We start from the raw sequence: 17,148 nt of genomic DNA on the forward strand, positions 1-17,148 counted from the left end.
CATTCGGTTCTGGTGTGTGTTGTTGGTTCTTGTTTTGTTTGCACTTTCTGACTGGACTGTTTTATTCTAGAGAACATTGGTTGGTTCATAAAGAGACTGTCATGAATGAAGGGAGGAGTGGGGACTTGGAAAGCAGAGGGGAATGCTCAGGATCCCTCCAGGACCCTGGATCTCAGGAGGGAAGAAAGGAAAGAAAGCATGGCTACCATCCTAGCCCTTTGGATATGGGAGAAACAGGTTCTCCCAGGACAGCTTTGGGGACAGCCAGATGGGAGTATTTGGAAATATGGTAGGCTGTTGCTGAGCTCAGGGAAACACAGTGGAAGGAGGATGGACAATGAGCATGGGCAGTTGATGGTTTGTGTTCAGAAAGTAAAGGTTAAAGATGAGAACAGTCTAAGTTCTGGTTATTTGGGACCAGCTTCATGTTAGTGGAGATGATTTGTGATGGGACAAGCTGGCATCTAGTCTGAGGGGAGAGCTTTAGTTAGGGAAGTGAACTTGGTCAGGTGTTGGAGCTAAAGAAGCATAACTTGGTGTTTCCTGAGAGACAGAGAAAACGATCCAGTGTGAAACAGATTTGGCTTGAAGCATCAGTGGCCGCAGCTGGGTTGAGGTACGTGCCAGCAGGCAAGAGTTGTCAGCCATTTTGCACACACACTATTATTCCAGTACTTGGTGTTCTGTAACAGCCCAGGGGTTTACTATACTCAGAGTCCAGAGAGATTTTCAGTCTGTTCCAGGTTTCACAGTTTAGCTGGTAGGAAGTGAAAACTGAGTCTTTAAACCCCAGCCTCATTTACTGTGGCTTGCCCCAGTGTGCCATCTTGTGTGTGTAAGTTTGGATTTTCTCGTACTGATTTGCTATTTGGTGACATTTTATAATCAACCATCTTCCCAAATTTTGTCTCTTAAAAGTTTTTCTTTCCTTTCTTATCCGTTCTAGTTGAATGTGTTAGACTATCGCTCTTTCCAAGCCCTAGGGATTATACTCTGACTTTCTTTAGTCTGTCTCTTAGGTCACTAATTCTCTCTTGAGCTGTGTCTGATATGCTGGTAACCGGTCTGAGCATTCAGTGTCAGTGGTCCATATCCAGGTGAGCTCTGTTCTCCCCACAGACTCACCATGTGAATGCACTTGTTTGTGTTCTGGACTGTGCATGCTGTGGACACAGGCCTTCAGCTGTTCATCCTTCTTACAGACTTCTTACAGAATAAACATGAAATTGTTATTTGTGTATGAATACTTTTTAAGTGCATGTTTAAAAATAGAGTACTAATGTTTCCTGATTTCTGAAACAAATCCTGATTGTAGCTTGTTTGTTGGCCAGGGAGACTTTGTACGGAAGTTAAAAGAAGATAAAGCCCCACAAGTGGATGTGGACAGAGCAGTAGCTGAGCTCAAGGCCCGGAAGAGGGTTCTGGAAGCCAAGGTAAGTCTCAGGATGCTAAGACAGAAACCTGAGTAGGTGTAGGCCTCTGCCTCTTTGTTTAATCTCTTCAGGTAGGAAAGATCTTGAAAGCTTTCTGAACAAGTGCCCTTTGGTCATCATTTTTTTATTCAGTGTGCCTTTTCCTCCTCCTCTACCTAACCAACTTCCTGTCTTCACTGAGAGCAGCTCAGTGCTGTGTAGCTCAGTGGTGGGGTATTTGCCTAACACATTAGGCCCTGGGTTTGACTCCAAGTACTTCAGAAGTGCAGCTTTCAAAAGCTTCCCCACTGCCTGAACCCACATTCTCACTGTCCCCCAAATCCTAGACAAAATAAAATACAGGAATTTCCTAGAAGACATTGTGTTCCTCTTTAAGAATTCGCCTGGGATTGGATTTTACTATAATCCATCTTATATTTAACCAGACCTTTTCAAATTGTAAACCTCCTAACATTAAATTTCAATAGTCTGAGGAGAGGTCAGTTTGTTTGTTTTGGATTGGGGGAGGGTTGTCTCTGTGTCTATGCATCTGTGCCACAGGTCCCTGTCGGGTCCCTTCTTGCTGTCTCTTTTATTTTTTGAGACAAGCATCTCTCGTTGACCCTGGAGCTCATCAGTTTGACTGGCTAGCCTGTGAGCGCCTGAGCGCCTCTGACGGCATCTCCTCAGTGCTGGGGTTATGGATCCATGCCACCACACTGCTTTATGGGGGTGCTGAGGTACTCCTGGGTGCAGGCCTCTGTGTTAGTCAACAAGCACTTACCTGCTGGGCCATCTGCTGAGCCTTGAAGCTGAGGTTTTAAAGTGATGTCTTATCTAATACATTATAAATCGAGATACTGCTTAAATTACTTCACAGCATTTGTGTTTGAGGAAGTGTAGTAGGCCTGTCTGTTTTGATTTCTTGAGACCAAGACGTACTGTACTGTACTGTAGCCAGTTTGCCTTTAAACTCCTTCTGGTCAATAACTTGATCCTGGTATTGTAGGCTTAGTCTCTCCAGTCTTAGGTAATCATACTCTTTGCTACACAAGTGGAAGTGTCTGCAGTATTCCGCTCCCATTGCTGTGAGTCACCCATCTCAGAGAGTGACCCATCTTAGAGAGTGACCCATCTCAGAGGAATCAAGGCTTATTTGGAGGGTGTCAGGGGTTATTGTCTATATTCAACCTGTTTGCTCAGACCTGTGGTGCAAATGACATGGGGAGGAACACTGTTACCTCAAGACACAAGACACTCTCTCTCTCTCTCTCTCTCTCTCTCTCTCTCTCTCTCTCTCACTCACACACACACACACACACACACACAGAGAGAGAGAGAGAGAGAGAGAGAGAGAGACAGACAGACAGAATGCACATCTGATGTTTCCACCACTTCCAGCCACACTATCAACTAGAGAGCAAATGAGCCTTCAACTATGAAAGACTAGGGACTTTAAGATCCACATGATAACAGCTTCTCTTCTGTCGCTCAAAGTGTTTGTGGGGACTGAGGCCTCCACTTCAGCTCCTCAATGTCTTATGCCTCTGGCATTTTATACTGGATTCCACTAAATTGGGGTGTGTTAGATCTCCACCTACCTGTCCAATTACCCTCTTCTTGTTTACTCTTCAGGAGCTGGCATTGCAGCCCAAAGATGACATCGTAGATAGAGCAAAAATGGAGGATACGCTGAAGAGGAGGTTTTTCTACGATCAAGCTTTTGCTATTTATGGAGGTAGGGGTTGAATGAAGCCACAATAGAGTGGTTTTACCATGTGTCTTAGTTAGAGTTTCATTGGAGTGAAGAAACCATGACCAAGGCAACTCTCTCTTTTTTTTTTTAAAGATTTATTTATTTTATGTATATGAATACACTGTAGCTGTCTTCAGACACAACAGAAGAGGGCAGGAGATCTCATTAGGATGGTTGTGAGCCACCATATGGTTGCTGGGATTTGAGCTCAGGACCTAAGGAAGAGCAGTCTTAACCACTGAGCCATCTTTCGAGCCCCAGCAACTCTTAGGAAACATTTCACTGGGGCTGGCTGGCAGTTTCAGAGGTTCAGTTCATTATCATCATGGCAGGAAGCATGGCAGCGTGCAGGCAGACATGGTGCTGGAGAGGAAGGCAGCCAGGAGACTGTCTTCTGCAAGCGGCTAGGAGGAGGGTCTCTCCATGCCGAGCAGAGTCTGAGCCTGGGAAACCTCAAGCCCACCCCCACACTTCCTCCAGTAAAGTTACACCCCTTAGTAGTGCCACTCCCTGTGAGCCAAGCATTCTAATGTGCATCTTTGGGGGCCAAACCTATCCAAACTACACTGTGTTTAGTCAAGAGCTTGGCTTGCTAACTCTTGTTAATCAATTGTATCAGATCTCATAGAGGAGAGAAGTCAAGTAATTTTTGTTGTTCAAGAGTTGATATTTGGCATTCTTGATATTATGTCCACTCTCAATACTCTGCATTTTGTTAATTATCCCTCCCTATTAAATTTCTTTGTTTGTTTGTTTGTTTGTTTTGAGACAGAGTTTCTTGTATAGCCCTGGCTGTCCTGTCCTGAAACTCTGTAGACCAGGCTGGTCTCGAGCTCAAAGGTCTGCTTGCTTGCCAAGGGCTGGGTTAGAGGTGTGTGCCACCACCATCAGCCTTTTTTTTTCTAAATGGATTGTTTCCCTATACAATCCATCCTGACTGCGGTTTTCCTTCCCTCTATTCCTCCCAGTTCGTCCTCACCTTTTCTCCCATCCACATCTACTCTCTTTCTGCCTCTCCATGGAAAACTTAACGGATATCTAAAGGTTAATAAAATAAAATGTAATAAGAGAGGGAAAAAACCAGATTGGATTGGAATGAAACAAACAGAAGGAAGAGAGCCCAAGAAGCAGCTATGGACACAGACGCATTCACCACACTCAGGAACTCACAGGAACACAGCTGGAAGCCATACTATGCGCACAGAAGACCCGCAGGATGGAAAGAAAAGAGTTAAAAAAAATAAAAGAAATTAAATGTTCAAAAGGAAAAAGAAAACACCCTGGCATGACATGAGACAAGGAGCCTCCAAAGACCTTTGAGGTCCTTTTCTGTTGGCATCTACTGCTGGGCATGCTCCCTTAGGAGCAGTTTGTTTCCCCAGGGAGACTCCCTTGGAGAGAACCAAAATTTCCTTTGCAAGTCGGAGATAGCCTCTGGGCTAGGGATGGGGACACATGTCTGTTTCTGTCAGCTCTAGGACCCCATCTGATCTGGTGCAGACCCATGCAGGCCCCTGCACACTGCCTCAGTCTCTGAGTCCATGTAGGTGTTGCTCCTGTTGTTTAGGGGGCCTGGTGTTCTAGGTGTCCTCCATCCGCTCCAGTTTCACACTCTGCCACCTCTTCTGCAAAGTTCCCTGAGCCCTGCGGGAAGTGAAAAGGCTGAGTGTATCAAGGTCTCTCACTCCACTGAGAATTCTTGGAGCCTTTTTCCTCTTAGTGGGTAGGGATTACAGGCTCAGACATTAGGCATTTGCTGTGACATGTTTTACTGAGTGCTATAAGAAAGGCCTACTGGTAAATCAGGTCCTTGAAGTAATCATCCTGTAGTACTTTGTCACTATATCTAGCCTGGGTTTGCTAAGCACATCTTTGAATGTTTTACCCTTGAGGTTTAAATGATAGCCCAAGTACCCAAAGTAAATCAGAGAGTACAGTGCTGGCCCTTAGGTCTTGGTTCCCTGCCTGTATGGCTGGTTCTCCACATACACTGCAGTCTGCCTTTTCATCCTATGCCTGTCAGTGGCTTCGTTCAGTGTAAGTTGGGGCTGCCTTCCCCTCCATGAAATTACAGCGCAGACAGTGAGCGGAGGAAGCTTTTAGGTTTCCCTTGGTCAGCTAGCTGTAAGTAATGCTCTTGGCGCAGAGGGCTTGCACTGTGGGCAGCATATACGTGTCAGAGTGACAGGAAAAGCCGTGTTCGCCTCTCTTCCTCACAGGTGTCAGTGGACTGTACGACTTCGGGCCGGTAGGATGTGCGTTGAAGAACAATATCATCCAGGCCTGGAGGCAGCACTTCATCCAAGAGGAGCAGATCCTGGAAATTGACTGCACCATGCTCACCCCTGAACCAGTTTTAAAGTGAGCTTCTGCTTTGATGGGAGAGGGCCTTTAAAGGATAATAGTTAACTTTTTGATTACAAAAACTAGCTGTGCTCTAGAATATTAGTGAAGAACAAACAAAAGCAGTGCATACTTGCTGCTCCCAGATGGCCACATTGAAATTGCTGTTTGTCCCTCTTTCCTCTGTATGTCCTGGTATATCTGAGCAGGACTAGCACCTTGCATTTTTTTCATGTAATGTAAGTGAGCATTTACTTAGGGTGTTAAATCTGTCATCAGCATTTTTGGAGCCATTGGGACGGTTCTGCAGGTAAAAGTATTTGCTGGCAAAGCTGATAACCGAAGTTTAATTTGTTAGCACCACATGGTATAGAGGGTGAACTGACTTTTACAGCTTGCCCTCTGACCTTGTCACATCCACATACGGACATAGAGTGAATGAATAATTTTAAACATTTTTTGATGTCACCATAGTGTTCTGTTTTACAAATGTAGCATAGTTTAGTTAGTGTGCTATCCTAGGGATTTAAGTTAAAGTATTTCTGAATTTGTGTTTGGATAGCTACATTTGTGGATACTCCCTTGGTTATTTATTTCCATGGTATAAATTACTAGTATAATAGGCATTCTCACCCAAATGTAAAGGTTAAGATCCAAGGTTATTGCAAGTAGGGTAGAGTTTCTGTAACAGTGCAAGAGGAATTACCACTTTGTGTCTTGCCCTTATTACCATTTAATGCTGCTCGGGAAGGGGCAGTTTTTATTATTAGACTCTTTGAGGTGCTCTTAATAATCATAGCCAATTAAGATGAGAGGCATCCCTGATGATGAGTCTAATATCTGGATAAATTCATGAGTTATTTGTCCCATGTACAGTAACTAGATACTAATGTCAGCATAGGTGAGGATCTTCTGATCTGTGGTTCTTAGCTCATCAAATTCCTAATGACGTTGGCCTTTGCTAAGCTTGAATTATCCTGAAATGTCATACAGCCTTAAGACAGTTTGTAAATGTGTATAATCTAGCTAATCTCTTTTTCCTTGGGAGAGAAATACTTGAGAGGGTATAAGAGGAGTTTTCTCAGGGCATGTGTCTCTGTCTGCTATATATTGTTATTCTAGATGTAGTTTCCATCTTCATATGCATGGATCTAAACTCTGGGTAAACATACTTGTATACATAAATTTTTTGTACCTACTTAAGGGTTTAATCTCTCTTCTACCCTACTACCCAGCAGAGATAATGGAAAAGTTATTAGGATATGGGGGAAGTGGACCTGTTCAGCAATAGTTCTTTGGGGGTGAGCTTGATCTCTTGGGCAACAGTTCAGTCCTGTACCAAGCACCAAGTATTACTCAGCAGCCTTAGACCAGGCCTCTAGGCAGGCAGACAACAGGCTCGAACCAACAGCTTTGGTCCAGTCCTTTGAGCAGGCAGCTGTAGTTCAGTCCTGAAGAAATGGCCAGTCTCGCCCATCGGCCTGAGATGAGGCCACAGAACTGAAAGCTGTCGTAGGAACCTCAGGAGCAGTTCTTGGGCGAGTTTCTCTCAGTGTCGGAGTTATCACAAGTTGAGCTTAACAGCGAATGTAAGGCGAACCAATACATGCCGGGCCGCTAGCAGAGAATAGCAAGGTGGAGCAAACCAAACCAAGGCTCAGTGCTCATCCCACTGTGTGTGGGGTCATATTTATCAAGTATCCTCTCACCTCTGTCTGCTTAAGGAAGACAGTCTTTCATGTGTTTGCGCTAGCAAGGTGTCCTTTGACCTGTGTGTCCCAGCAAAACATCATTTGATATAACTAACTGTCCAAAGAACTAGAAATTGTCCTAGGGGATGTCTGCTAAGATGCTCTCCTGTGTTCACTTGTTGGTTTACTTGTTCCCTAGGACCTCTGGCCATGTGGACAAATTTGCTGACTTCATGGTAAAGGACGTGAAGAACGGAGAGTGCTTCCGCGCAGACCACCTGTTGAAAGGTATGCATCTGCATCTTCCTTGTGCTAGAGCAAAACAAGGTTGAACTTACTTCTCAAGTTTTCCATTGTTTTTTAAAAATTGGCTTGTAGTTTTAATATATTCAGATTAAACATACATTTCAAGTTTATGTTACAGAGACACCTACAGATTAGTTATATTAAGATAATAATTTTTCTAATCAGCAAGTGATCAAGACATTATTATGGGCCGGGACTATAGCTCAGTGGTAGACTGCTTAGCATATCTTTTCTTAAAGAACGGATTTATTTATTTTCTGTATATGAACACACTATAGCTATACAGATGGTTGTGAGCCATCATGTGGTTGATAGGAATTGAACTCAGGACCTCAGCTTGCTCCAGCCCAAAGATTTATGTAAGTATACTGTACCTGTCTTTAGACACACCAGAAGAGGGCGTCAGATCTTGTTACAAATGGTTGTGAGCCACCATGTGGTTGCTGGGATTTGAACTCAGGACCTTCGGAAGAACAGTCAGTGCTCTTAACCGCTGAGCTATCTCTCTAGCCCATAAATAAATCTTTAAAAAGATAGATACTTTTAAAAAAAGAACACTAGCTTTGTGTTTGTCTTAATTGCATCGGTGCTCAGAATGTGTCCCTTTTCCTTGCTGGAAATGGTTGCTTACCACACTGTTCTTCTAGCTCATTTACAGAAACTGATGTCAGATAAGAAGTGCTCTGCCGAGAAGAAGTCGGAGATGGAGAGTGTCTTGGCTCAGGTGAGACCTCGAGGCACATCGGAACAGCCCGTCTGTCAGGAGTTCCACCTAAGCGAGATGCACGTGTCAGTCATGAAATCCCATGGGGCACACCTTACATTTTCGTCTGTGGCTAAAGACAAGCAGTTGTGTTCCTAACTTCTTTTCTTCCTGCGTTTTTTCATCAAAGTCTCTGCCTAGCCCAAAGTAGTCTAGACTTAATGATGTAGCCCAAGCTGGCCTCCAACTTGAAGTGATCCTCCTGCCTCAGCCTCTCAGTTGTTGGGATTACAAGCATAGCTGTCATGCCTAGCTCTGGAACCCATTTCTTTCCATTGCTCTATCTAAAACTGGGTAGAGAACTTTGTAGCATTTGCTGGTTAGGAGTAGCTCCTGCTGTGGTGTAGTGTGGAGGCCACACTTTAGTTCATGCCAGTGATTCAGTGCCGCTGTGGGACTTGTGGGTGCAGAGTCACCCTTCAGTAGGACGAGCTCTCTCCCTGTGTGCACTCGGCCATTGAAATGCGCTTCCCTCGCTCCTGTGTGCGTCCGTGGGGTCTCAGCCGTGACTACTTACTTCCCTTGCTCCTGTGTGCGGTGGTGGGGTCTCAGCCGTGACTACTTACTTCCCTTGCTCCTGTGTGCGTCCGTGTGGTCTCAACTGTGACTACTTACTTCCCTTGCTCCTGTGTGCGTCCGTGGGGTCTCAGCTGTGACTACTTACTTCCCTTGCTCCTGTGTGCGTCCGTGTGGTCTCAACTGTGACTACTTACTTCCCTTGCTCCTGTGTGCGGTGGTGGGGTCTCAGCCGTGACTACTTACTTCCCTTGCTTCCCCTGACCCAACCTTTGGTGACCTTTCTCTGCATATAGAGATTTGTAAAATCAATTTTAAAACTTTTTATTGCAGAAAAAGTAAAAAATATAAAATTAGAAAATATACTTGAAAGGTAAAAAAAAAAACTTTAAAGTTCCTTGAAATTAATTTTTTTACTTTATGGAATATGAATAAATGTAAGAGAAAACATTTAGCCACTGTTTCCATTGCCCCGACTGCTCACCACTGTCCGTGCCATCCTTAGAGTTAGGACATTGGTGAGTGCTTCTCTAAAGCCCTGTGGTCACCTCCATGGGGCAGGCACTGTGACCATGGCCCAGGCTCATTGGATGATGAGCGTTCCAAAATGATTTTGTCCTCTCCTTTTGCTTTTGTCTAAAGAAAATGGGGAAACTTCCCTTATCAGCTATAAAGAAAATTGAGAATTCGTCTTTGATCCATGCCTCTATCTTGTTTTAACCGATTTGTTGGATCCAAAAGTGCACGAGCTATCATTTTCATACAGCCCAAATGGATGCAGTGAGTTCCCACCAGTCTGCGTGATTTCATGCTGTTCTTGGTTCTGGTTTAGAAGTTAAGACTGATGCTTTTCCGTTAGTGGTAGCTGCCACTGATGGCTGGACTGTCCAGCGGGAGCTGCAGGGATGTCAGTGCACATGAGCACCCTGGTGATGTGCTTGCTTGCTGATATGACAAGATCCTTGGGCTCATCGTGTTTGCTTCGTGTCTCAGACCTGGAGTCAGCCATTTTCCCAGCAGACCTTGTCCTGTTGGTGGGTTTTTATTGGTCATGTGTTGGACTGGTGACCTGTACTTAGTGTGGCTGGAGCAGTGGTAGGATGCCCCTGTGGATAGTACTTGATCTTGTGCCTTGTTCTATAATGTTTGCACTCATTATCTTCTTTATGTGCCCTTTAGCTTGATAACTATGGACAGCAAGAACTTGGGGATCTTTTTGTAAACTATAATGTAAAATCCCCCACCACTGGCAATGACCTGTCTGCTCCGGTACCTTTTAACTTAATGTTCCAGACCTTCATTGGCCCTGGAGGAAATATGCCTGGGTACGTATTGCTTTTCATTTATTTGTTTATCTAACACTTATTAAAATTGCCTGTGACAGAAGGTAAAACTCAGGGCTGAGGAGGAAGACTGCATGTTCCTGAGCTAAAGCAAGGTTTGTGTTTGTAGAAGGCCATGAGCGCCAGGCCTTCCGGTAAGCTTCATGGGATGGGAGGGGCAGAGAGGGTTTTTTATGTCATTGTATATACATTATACTTAGGAATGGTTGAATCCATCCATCCCAGCTTGCATTTTGTGCCATGTTGTATCTAGTAACTAGAGTTACTAGTCATGTGTAGCTTTTTAGCATTTAAAAAGAAGCCAGTGTTTCTGAGGATTGAATTTCAGCATTCATTTCTTTTTTGTTTGTTTGTTTGTTTGTTTTGTTTTTCAAAACGGTTCTAACTAGGGCATGGACTGTTTAGGAAATAATCTAAAAGGAAAGAAAACATACTTAAGTATGTTAGTTAAAAGTAAGAATAACTTATTTGTCCATTGACTTGAGAAGGGTTAAACTAATTGTAGTAAAGTAGATCATTTCAATCTGACATTCAGTTACTGTTAACCTGAGAGCACTTACTTATTTAAAAATAGGAAAAGTATAAAAGCATACATACAGGAACGGCCTAATTTTATACACAGTACTTAGAATATACCCTGTAGCTGCACTAACATTGTAATGAAACCTGGAAAGGGACATAAAATGACTAATTGTTTTGTTAGAGTGAAAGACAGTAACCTAAGGGTTCCTTTTTCTTGGATTTAAACTTGTTTCACTATTTTGAAACAATCCATCCCGACTACGGTTTTCCTTCCCTATATTCCTCCCAGTTCGTCCTCACCTTTTCTCCCATCCACATCCACCCTCTTTCTGCCTCTCCATGGAAAACTTAACGGATATCTAAAGGTTAATAAAATAAAATGTAATAGGAGAGGGAAAAAAACAGATTGGATTGGAATGAAACAAACAGAAGGAAGAGAGCCCAAGAAGCAGCTTTGGACACAGACGCACTCACCACACTCAGGAACTCACAGGAACACAGCTGGAAGCCATACTATGCACACAGAAGACCCGCAGGATGGAAAGAAAAGAGTTAAAAAAAATAAAAGAAATTAAATGTTCAAAAGGAAAAAGAAAACACCCTGGCATGACATGAGACAAGGAGCCTCCAAAGACCTTTGAGGTCCTTTTCTGTTGGCATCTACTGCTGGGCACTGGCTATAATGCTGTTGTGGTTTGAATGCGTATGCTCCCTTTTTATACAAATAACAGACATGCTGAGAGAGAAGTCACCAAGGAAGCAGTACCTTTCACAGTAGCCTCAAAAAAAAAAAACAGTCTTGGAATAACTAACTAACAACCAAGACTTGTATAATAAAAACTTTAAGACACTGAAGAAAAAACATCCAATGGAAAAAAGATAGCCTTTTCAACAAATGGTGCTGGCTCAACTGGAGGTCAGCATGCAGAAGAATGCGAATTGATTCATTCTTATCTCCTTGTACTAAGCTCAACTCCAAGTGGATCAAGGCCTCCACATAAAACCAGACACACTGAAACTAATAGAAAAGAAACTGGGGAAAACCCTTGAGGACATAGGCATAGGGGGAAAGTTCCTGAACAGAACACCAATAGCTTATGCTCTAAGATCAAGAATTGACAAATGGGACCTCATAAAATTACAAAGTTTCTGTAAGGCAAAGGACACTGTCAAAAGGACAAAACGGCAACCAACAAATTGGGAAAAGATCTTCACCAACCCTACATCCGATAGAGGGCTAATATTCAATATATACAAAGAACTCAAGAAGTTAGATAGACCCCAGGGAACCAAATAACCCTATTAAAAAATGGGGTACAGACCTAAACAAAGAATTTTCGCCTGAAGAAATTCGGATGGCTGAGAAGCACCTTAAGAAATGCTCAACATCATTAGCCATTAGGGAAATGCAGATCAAAACAACCCCGAGATTTTACCTCATACCAGTCAGAATGGCTAAGGTTAAAAACTCAGGAGATAGCAGGTGTTGGCGAGGATATGGAGAAAGAGGAACACTCCTTCACTGCTGGTGGGATTTTAAGATGGTACAACCACTCTGGAAATCAGTCTGGCGGTTCCTAAGAAAACTGGGCATGACACTTCGGGAGAACCCTGCTATACATCTTCTGGGCATATACCCAGAGAATTCCCCAGCATGCAATAAGGACACATGTTCCACTATGTTTGTAGCAGCCTTATTTATAATAGCCAGAAGCTGGAAAGAACCCAGATATCCCTCAAAGGAGGAATGGATACAGAAAATGTGGTATATATACACAATGGAGTACTATTCAGCAATTAAAAACAATGAATTCATGATTTTTTTTTTTATTTTGCAAATGGAACTGGAAAATATTATCCTAAGCGAGGTAACACAATCACAAAAGAATACACATGGAATGCAATCATTGATAAGTGGATATTAATTAGCCCTGAAGCTCTGAATACTGAAGATACAATTAGCATATCAAATGATTCCCATGAAGAAGGAAGAAGAGGGCCCTAATCCTGGAAAGGCTTGATCCAGCATTGTAGGGGAATACCAGGACAGAGAAAAAGGAGGGGGAAAGACAGGAGAATAGATGGAGAGAAGAGGACTTATGGGACATATGGGGAGGGGGACTGGGTAAGGGGAAGACTTCTAAAATATAAACAAAGAATATAGAAAATAAATAAAAAAAATTAAAAAAACACTGAAGAAAGAGATGCTAGAAGATGGAATGATCTCCCCTGATCAAGGATTACTAGGATTAATATTGTGAAAATGGTCATCCTATTGATCAGTGGAATCCACTTGAAGACCCAGGCACAAGTCTACACACCTATGGCCACCAGATTTTTGCCAAAGAAACCAAAACCACACACTGGACGGAAGGTGGTGTCTTCACTAAACAGTGCTGCTCAGGCTAGATGGTGGCCTGGTGAGGAGTGCAGGGAATCCGTACGAGTCAGCCTGCACAGATGGTGGCCTGGTGAGGAATGTAGGTGGATCCGTACGCATCAGCCTGCACAGAACGCTCCTGATAGACCTTATACCTGCTACATTTATACAGTGGAGGGTCAGCCAGCTGCTATGGAAATGAACTTACTGGGCATTAAGGTACAGACCTTTAATCCCAGTCCTTGGGAGGCAGAGGCAGGTAAATCACCGAGTTCTGGGACAGCCAGGACTATGTAAAGAGACCCTGTCTCAACCGGAACCCCCCACCTACACCCCCACCCCCCAAAAAAGAAAGAAAAATTTGTAGGTAAATGCATAATGAATGGAATCAGATAAAAAGATATTCTGAGTGAAGTAACCAAGACCCCAAAGGACAAATATTGCATGTTTTTCTCTTTCATGTGGATGTTAGTATGTAACGTTTGGATAGTTATACACTGTGATCCAAGTAGTCAGGGGTGAGGAAGTAGAATGCAGTGTTTTGGAGAGAGAAAGGGAGAACTAGAATGGGAAGGTTGAGTGGGGTGGGAGATGGACAGAGAACAGGCAAGTGCGGGAGTGTGGGAGGGAGAGCCGGACGAGGCAGCGTCTGAGAGTGCAGCTGTGTGGAGTTTCAGAGGTTAGAGGCTGATGGGGACAGGAAGACATGGTGGCAGGAACAGCTGAGAGCTCGAGTCTCCAACCACAAGCAAGAGGCAGCGAGCACTCTGGGAATGACAGGAATCTTTTGAAACCTCAAAGTCTATCCCCAGTGACAGTCCCTCCAAGGCCATGCTCTCTAATATTTCCCAGACAGTCCCATCAACTGGGTACCAAGTGTTCAGACTTAGGAGCGAGTGGGGGCCACTGTCATTCAAACTGCCACAGTGACATCAGAGAAGTTGACCTGGAGTAAAGAAACAAGAAGAACTTTGATGGCACTTGGCTGTCCCAAGTTCTTAGTTTGTCCCCGTGGTTCTGTGGGAATATTTGCTACTTAGGACAGGATCTCTTCCTTTTAAAATCTCTTATTTTAGGTCTTAAGCATAATTTTAATGTGAAAAAGATAGATGTGATAATTCACTTGCAGCAGACTTTGTTTTATTGGAAAGCACACTTTCTTATTTGTAACAGACTGGCTTATTTAATTTTATAGATATCTGAGACCAGAAACTGCACAGGGAATTTTCCTGAATTTCAAACGACTTTTGGAATTCAACCAAGGGAAATTGCCCTTTGCTGCTGCCCAGATTGGAAACTCCTTCAGAAATGAGATCTCACCTCGGTCTGGATTGATCCGAGTCAGGTACGCACTGTTGGTGTGGGATGGAGATGGAAACCGCCACCCGTGGACTTTAGCCTTGATCACAGTTGGTTTCTGTTGTTTCCAAGTGTAACCTCTGGTGAAGGTGGCAGTTGTGATTGAGTTTGGTGGAGGCGTGCGTGCGTGTGTGCGTGCGTGCGTGCGTGCGTGCGTCTGTGTGTGTGTGTGTGTATGTGTGTGTTTTACAAAGGAGGGAGGTGTCCTGGGCAGGCGGCATTGCTGATTGCTGGAGGTGTTGAGTTCAGACACCTGCCTGTCTGACATCTGCTCTGTCTGTTGTGTCCAGGCATGTGTGAGAGGCATCCTGGCTCTGGTTAGTCTCTTTCTCTAGAAGCTTAATATGATTTAAGTTTATGATTTCCACATTTTTAACATCATTTTGAGAAATATATTCCATACAAAAATAGGTTGTGTGGCCACACATGCATCCTGGACTGATGGCCAAAGGCAAGCTTGTAACCAGGCTGTCTTTTTAAATCATTGCCTTCCAATTTTTACTCTGGAGGTCACAACCTTAACCCTTTCAGCAGTTGCTGAGATGATAATATTATTAGTGCTTTTTATTATTATTATTATTATTATTTTGGTTTTTTTGGATTTGTTTTTTTCGAGACAGGGTTTCTCTGTATAGCCCTGGCTGTCCTGGAACTCACTCTGTAGACCAGACTGGCTTCGAACTCAGAAATCCGCCTGCCTCTGCCTCCCAAAGTGCTGGGATTGCAGGCGTGCGCCACCACTGCCTGGCTTATTAGGGCATTATTAACTGCAGTTGACGTGAAGTTTTCTGTAGAACACCTGGGAAGACTTTGGTAGCACCACTTGGGGAATTCTGGGTAGGGCCCTTAGTCTTCTCTGCACAGTAAAGGTTGATTCCTGTCAGCCGCAGTGTAAGTTCTGTGAGGACACAGCACCATATTCACCTGCGTTTTCATGTGCACAGACACATTTTATAGTTGTTGAACGATAATTAAAACCTAGTGCCCTGGGACCCCCCCCCCCAAAAAAAAAAGTGCCATTAACGAGTATAATTAAAAACCCAGAGTTCTTGACAGTACATTTCATGTGCTTAGGGCCAATCTATACAATTTTGTGTTGCTTCTAAACCATCTGTGGTAATTGTGAGAGTACATCAGTGAGATTGTGTCCATTTTTTAAAAAAGATTTTGACTCGTGAAATTAACTTAAAACACTCTCCCTTCCCCTGTAATAGCTACTAAATTGCAATTCAGATAAATCTCTTTGGAAAACCATTGCCATGCGCATATTTATTGCGTTATTATGTGCTGAGCTTGATCGAGGCTTGTTCAGTTCATGCCCAGCGTCCTTTGCCTGGAATAATGCTTTATTTAGAAGCTCTTACTCTAACGAGGCCATCTGTTTGGTACCATTATCAGTCATTTACTTGTCTAGAGCTATAAAACGCAGTCAATCAACCTGCTTTAAAACCTGGAGAACCATTTCAGTTCACTTCTAATTTCCTATTCTTTGAAAAGTAAACGCCTATGACTTCTTTGGTATATATTTATGCAGAGATCCGACACTTTAAGCAGTCATTTTATGTGGGTGTTATTATTCTGCATCTTGTTTCTCTTGTGTGCGACCTTTGTTTCCTATTTTAAAGGATATATTAATCTACTTTTTAAAATTGCTTTTATTTATAACTGATACTCGATTATAGCTGACTAGAAGGGATTACTATTGGAGAGGAGTTATCATTTCAGCTGTGGTGGTTATTTCGGTATTAGGGCTCACACCCAAGGCCCTGAGCATGCTTTCTACCACAGGTTGTCATAGGCCAGAGCAGTCTACACAACCTAATCCAGAAATCTTTGGTAATTTCCTTAGGAAGCCAACCATAAGAAAAGCCTGTGGTTTGGACCCTTTATCTGGAGGAGTGAGCAGCCGGAAATGGGAACCTATTGACTTAGTTATACAGTCAAGCATGCAGATTCTGATCTTGTTTTCTCTTCTAGGGAATTCACAATGGCAGAGATTGAGCACTTTGTAGATCCCACTGAGAAAGACCATCCCAAGTTCCCGAGTGTGGCCGACCTCTGCCTTTATTTGTACTCAGCAAAAGCCCAGGTCACTGGACAGTCTGCTCGGAAGATGCGTCTGGGAGATGCTGTTGAACAGGTAAGATTCCAGGGGAGCTGACTTAGATGATGCCCAGTCCGCAGTGGCAGGACTTGGCAACTTGGTTGTGCACTGAGTGATAAAATATTTGATTTGGGCAATATTGTTGCTTATTTATTTTTCAGCAGTGTAGGTCAAGCAAGTGCGTGAACTGCATTCGCAGCCCTGACTTTTTGTGGTACTGAGGAGCAAACCTAGTCCTTGCTGAGCCAGTGACCTAGCTCTAAGCTACAGTTCCAGTCCCCATATACTATTTGTTTTGTATAGCATTTACTTTGTGGTATTAGTATCAAGAGAGAAAATTATCTGAACCACCAATCCTGGGCCAGGATCTAACATTAAAATGATTCTCAGATGGGCCTGGGAGGTGGCTCCGCAGGCTCAGCGGTAGGCTGTGAAGTCTGATGCCTTGAGTTTGATTCCAGGACCACATGGTATAGGGAGGGGACCAACCCCTGCAAGTTGTCCTCTGCCCACACATGTAAATCTAAAATCAAAGCCATTGTTGAGCAGAGCACTTAAAATTTGGTCTTAGTTTGAACTGTTGTGTATCTAACTGATTCTACTTTAACAATGGAAGAGGCATAACTATGGAAGAGACAGAATTTTACTCAGGA

The 17,148-nt window shown here is 43.5% G+C and overlaps 1 protein-coding gene across 1 annotated transcript in view; it reads left to right on the forward strand.

Annotated features, from left to right (window-relative positions):
* Positions 1–17,148, forward strand: part of Gars1 (glycyl-tRNA synthetase 1) — a 39,073-nt gene that overhangs the window by 6,155 nt on the left and 15,770 nt on the right. The window contains exons 2-9 of the mRNA XM_052173777.1: positions 1,332–1,433; positions 3,048–3,150; positions 5,388–5,529; positions 7,402–7,490; positions 8,156–8,232; positions 9,967–10,112; positions 14,228–14,377; positions 16,369–16,531. Of these exons, the coding sequence (XP_052029737.1) occupies positions 1,332–1,433; positions 3,048–3,150; positions 5,388–5,529; positions 7,402–7,490; positions 8,156–8,232; positions 9,967–10,112; positions 14,228–14,377; positions 16,369–16,531 (972 nt within the window). The remainder of the gene's footprint in view (positions 1–1,331; positions 1,434–3,047; positions 3,151–5,387; positions 5,530–7,401; positions 7,491–8,155; positions 8,233–9,966; positions 10,113–14,227; positions 14,378–16,368; positions 16,532–17,148) is intronic.

This window comes from Apodemus sylvaticus, chromosome 2 (assembly GCF_947179515.1).
Source record: "Apodemus sylvaticus chromosome 2, mApoSyl1.1, whole genome shotgun sequence".
NCBI lineage: Eukaryota > Metazoa > Chordata > Mammalia > Rodentia > Muridae > Apodemus > Apodemus sylvaticus.